This window comes from Cyprinodon variegatus, unplaced genomic scaffold, assembly GCF_000732505.1.
Source record: "Cyprinodon variegatus isolate N-32 unplaced genomic scaffold, C_variegatus-1.0 Scaffold112, whole genome shotgun sequence".
NCBI classification, from domain to species: Eukaryota; Metazoa; Chordata; class Actinopteri; order Cyprinodontiformes; family Cyprinodontidae; genus Cyprinodon; species Cyprinodon variegatus.
This window is the reverse complement of record NW_015150565.1, coordinates 833,763-839,093: the sequence shown is the minus strand read 5'-3', so window position 1 is coordinate 839,093 and position 5,331 is coordinate 833,763. Positions and strand designations below refer to the sequence as shown.

Sequence of the window (5,331 nt, the reverse complement as noted above, 5' to 3'; positions counted from 1 at the left end):
TTGCTCAAAAGCCTCAAACCCTCAATCAAAGGAAGGTTTTTTTTTTTCTGATGAGCTGAATACATGAATAATTTGAGTGAGGAGCATCAGAGCATCAGGAGGAGGAGCAGCAGGAAGGGGAAGGGGAGACGGTATAAATAAAGGAGCGGGAGAAGCTGGGAGCCATGAGGAAAAAGGTGAAGAGCAGAAAACTTAAAGACATCAAGTACTGCGGAGCTGAAATCAGACGCCACAAACTAAAGAAAGAGAATATCTTTCTGAGCCATTTTAAATTGTTTGCTGTATTTAAAGTAGGTTTTAAGCTGTGATTTACGGATTAAAAAGCTATGCATTGGTGTCTTTAATCTGCAGGTTTTCATTCTAGTTCTTGACTTTTTAGGAAATCTAACAGGTCTTTGGAGATGGAAAGCCTACGAGTGGTCGTCTACCTGTCCGTCTTCCTCTCAGTGATGACATCTGTTTGTCGGGGTGAAAGGTCAACTGAGAACCAGCTGCCCTCTGCATCAGATGTGCCAGCCTTTGGACTTGAACTGGTGAGTTTATTCTACCTTCAGACCACAACACTGGTACTTTACTCTATTAAAAAGTTTTTTACGGTGTAATATTTAGTCTTAGCAGAACAAGTCCAGTCCAATAAAACAAAATATTTTTTAAGTGAAGATGGTTAGTAAGACTTTGTGTGAAATGTGCATAAATGCAAAATATGTGAAAACTGTCCGGTTAATCTTGTGTGAAAGTTTTGGTAAATTCATAATGTATGATTTATTTTTGTTAATTTAAAGAGGGCATATTATAACTTATATTCAAGTTTAAACTACCTTATTAATTTATGTTAGATCAATTAAAGATGGAATTTGCAGAAACCTAAAATTTTTCTGAGGAATTAAGATTTTGGTAAATTCATAATGTATGATTTAGCTTTGATAATTCAAAGAGGGGATATTATAACTTATATTCAAGTTTAAACTACCTTATTAATTTATGTTATATCAATAAAAGATGGAATTTGCAGAAACATAACAGGATGATCGGTTTGCAAATTAGAATATAGTAAAAGGGTCAATCAAATAATGAACATATGAACATTTAAAAGAAAATGCTCAAAATGGGTTCAAGCAGTAAAACTACAACATAAATTTTCCTTAATGATAAGAAATAAGGAAACAAACTAAAATGCAAACATGTGCTGAAAGAAACAAAACAAGTTAAAATATGTTTAAAAATAAAAGGTCTTTATCAAAATAAAGGTTTTGTATGAACTGTTAAGACTAATTTTACATCATAAATCCAGTACTCACTGTAAAAGTTTATCTGTACGAAGTAAATGAAAACTATTCTATAACAGTTTAATTAATCAGTACCTGTATGTAAAAAATAATCAAAAATAAAGAAGAAATGTATAAAGTTTAATATCCCTTTGTATTCCCATGGCAGAGTGCTGCCACACTAAGTAGTCGGTTGCAACTGAGTAGTGCATGGGGGACATTGTGAGCTTAGGGTCTTGCTGAAAGGGACAGTCTGAGTTTCTAATGGCGATCTTAATGCTTTTTTCAGCACAAACACCCTGCCATCTACCAGCCTGGTGCTGCATATTATGATTTGTTAAAACATATTATATATAAAACTATAAATCAGTTATAAATAAACGCTTGTATTGCTCTGATCAAATTTGTTTTATTCTGTAAAAAATATCAAAATTGTAGATTATTTCAGTCAATCAGTAGCTTTAGACTAAGATGTTTAGACATTTTCCATTTGTTACAAAATAAACATTTAAATAAGTTCCTTTTACGTCAGCTAAACTGCATGTGCATATACAGAGATTGAGGTCTAAGGCTTTAAATGTTGGTTTATTAGTTAATATTGAGACAAAGATTAAGACTGATTTAATTCTGATCATGTTAAGATCAGTAAAGGTCATTACAAGGTCATGAAACTCATGAACGCTGATGCAAAATCAAAATCAGTTTTTGGGTTTTGAAAACCCTCAGAATGTCCTGGTTCATTTCATAAGAACGTTTCACTCTGTTATAAACAAGTTTTCCTTGGTGTGCATTGTTATGATTTTTTCTAAACCTAACTTCTTTGTATATTTAGTCTGAGAGAAGTGGCTCCAAGTTAAGCTTGACCACATCTCACATTTCGTCATAAACTGTCATTTAAACTTGACCACCTCAGTTACCAAAATATAAAGTATGTGCCGGTAAACATGAAATAAAAAAACTGGAAAAAAAAAAAAGAAAATCCAAAATAATTTTTTATTCATTTTTAAGCATGTTTTAAGTATTAGCTTTGCAACAATTGCAAAGACATTTATCAATGCACAAGATTTCAGCAACATGTATAACAATTGGTTTGCTGTCATTGTAGGTAAGTATGCTTCTGGTTGCTGGTTGCCTGTACTGAAGAAGTAAATTCCGCCATTATAATGAGAGGTTAATAATTAACTTACAAGATAAGAGGATTGCAAAAAATAAAATGAAAATAAAAATACATTTCTGCAGCCCTGTCTTTGGAGTTCTTGCAGTTTTGTCTGCCAGGAACGTTGTCCCTTATCTTGCCGCCACTAAATAAACAAATCATAAAATCATGTATGTTTAAAGCTCACATAAAGAGTGATTTAAGTGATTTGTGTCTATGCCCATATGCCTATGCTCTGAGCTGCCTAAATTTGATCTGAACACCTCAGACAGATGCCACTTGCAGGTGTGAACAAGGTCTATTTGTGTTACTGACATGTTTGTGCCACTGTGTGCGTTTGCGTGAGCAGGCTGAAGCTCTGCAGGGTCTCCTAGATGAAGCTGACAGCAGAGTTGGTCTCTCTGTGGAGAAGAAGGCGAGCGTCATTCCCAGGGTGAGAACATGACTGATTGCTTTCAAAACTAACATGGCAGCTACTGTCATCCCAATATTACCAGCTGGACAAAAAGGTTAATAAATTCCTATGTATCTTTGACAGTTTTTTGTATAACTCAGCCTAGAGTTCTTAGGTGTTTATTATTGAAATGTGTTTAATGTCACATTTCTTGTTTCATTCATTCTTCTTTGCAAAAACACCCACAATCAATTGCACCAACACTAACAGAAAAGGAAATCATTCTGTTGAAGCCTTGCATTAATAAATACAGCATTTTCAAGCTTGATAACACAAATATTTTATCATCAATATGTAAACAACCAAAGCAGATAATTCATGAGCCAGTTGTTCATAATATTTCCTTTCAATTATTGTTTAAAAAAATTACAGTGAGAGATTGTTCCACCATATAACATAGATGTTATCCTTTTAAAATAAATGTTATCTGTCCTCTTAGTGTGACGTAGGCGAGCGCTGTGCAATGAAACACGGGCCTCGGATCGGACGGCTCTGCGACTGCCTCAGAGGAACGGCCTGCAACACCTTCTTCCTGCGCTGCTACTGATCCCTCACTCCCTTTATTATTTCCACCCTCATAAGAAGGTGAAATATAACCGTTAACATATAATCAGGTCTGTTCTGTTATACGGACTTTAACTGTTCTCACAAAGATCAAAGTATGCACTGACACACACTCCTAGATTTGTCTGCATGTTTGTTGTTTTAAAGTTTTTGTGTCTGTAATACAGAGTGATTTATTTTGTTAATAAAGATTGTTCATACAGCTCCTGGACTTTAGTGATGTTATGATTTTCATACCACATCTTAGGTCATTTATTTGCCTGACGAGTCAAACACAGACTGTTGAAGCATTAAATCATTGTGTCTTTAACACATACATGTGGTCTATTGTTTTTATGCTTAAACTATAAACAGAATCAAATCTTTAATTCAGGTTTTAAGTTATTAGTCTCCCCCTTATTTATTGTGAATTAATGTTTACATAAATCTGGAATTTAAATATGTCCGTTGTCTGTCCTATAAAGTTGTCTTAAACAGATGAATGTTATAGAGAGAAATGTTTGTTTGATATATTCTTTACCCTGCTGATATGTATGATTTAGCCTGTGAATCTTTATCTTTTTTGCAATTAAATAAATGGTGGTGTACCACAAAGCTCGGTACAAAGTTCACTGTTTTTATTATCCTTCTAGTTTTTGTTTTGCATGCTCTTTGAGCTTTGTTGGATGGTTGATGAGCATAAATAGTTATGGATTCAATGGCAGCACAATAAAAACATTATTTGGTTAAAATTATTTGTTTCATTGAAGTTAAAAAAAGAAAAAAACATGTTCCTTAGATTCGAACTTTTAAGGAACTCAAAGTAAATAAATAATCTAGGTTATAGAAATACGTTTATATTTTTATATTTACCTGGTTTTATGATCCAATCTGAAGATTAAATCCATATTTTGCACATTTAGATTACAGACCATCTGTTTGCAGTTTAGTGTTGCTCTGCTATTAAATTTTCCCTTATTGGAACATGCTGAATTTCTATCCTAATGACGGCATTTTTTGGCAGCTCTGTCTATGTGATACATCATAAGTAAAGATAAATTTCAAAATCATATTTTTATCATATAGATATTAATTCCATTTTTTAGTCAATTTATATATACGTATATATAAAAAAGGCTTTATGCCAAAAATCTAGGGAATCTTTACACATAGAGACATTAAACTCATCACTCAGTTTAGATGCATAAACCGGTACAGATTAGCACCCCATCTAAGGATCTAAAGGTCTATCTAGTTCTTTACTGAGTCTAGTAAGCTTATAATGATTTAAAGTGACAAATGACCTCTATTATTGCTTCTGATCTGTACAGCATTGTTAATGCTTATTTTACCTCAAACATATGTGACCATTTTATTTTATATAGCAGGTGAATTCAGTTCTGAACAGGTCATAGTGTTTCAACCTGGAGAGACTCATACAGAGAAAAGTTGCAAATAGAAAATATGAAATGTATTTATACAGGTAACACAATCATATTCTTTAAAATATTTATATCTAAGGAAAAACAGTTGATTGCATCGACTCATTGTCTCTCTTCAATCCCTCACACCAATTATGCATGTAGTGACAGTGGAGACGAAAACAGGAAGAAACCTCCAGCAGAACCAGGCTCAGTTTGAGTGGCCATCTGGGGTACAAGGAGACAGAAGCAGAAGAAGACATAAACTAAATAAGTTATTTGGTGCTTGGGCCAAGCAGAAGACTTTGATGTTGTGAATCAACATATGTATGATGAGTAACCTAGGAAGGGATAAGAGTAGTGTTCCCTTGGGACACAGGTCGGGGAATAATCCAGAGGATGGGTGGGACTGAGAGTAATCTGAGAATGAGGGAGGAGATGGGCTGATGGTGGGTGAAAGTTTACTTGCATGCGGGAGAGAGAAGCTGGGCC

At 34.1% G+C, this 5,331-nt stretch overlaps 1 protein-coding gene across 1 annotated transcript; it reads left to right on the top strand.

The window, feature by feature from the left end:
* The first annotated feature begins 171 nt into the window (after positions 1 to 171).
* Positions 172 to 4,031, top strand: LOC107084952 (cocaine- and amphetamine-regulated transcript protein-like). The gene is made up of 4 exons (XM_015375026.1): positions 172 to 290; positions 380 to 533; positions 2,771 to 2,854; positions 3,315 to 4,031. Exons 2-4 carry the CDS (start codon positions 402 to 404, stop codon positions 3,420 to 3,422), a joined length of 324 nt encoding a protein of 107 aa, XP_015230512.1. The 5' UTR covers positions 172 to 290; positions 380 to 401; the 3' UTR covers positions 3,423 to 4,031.
* The last annotated feature ends 1,300 nt before the right edge of the window (positions 4,032 to 5,331 follow it).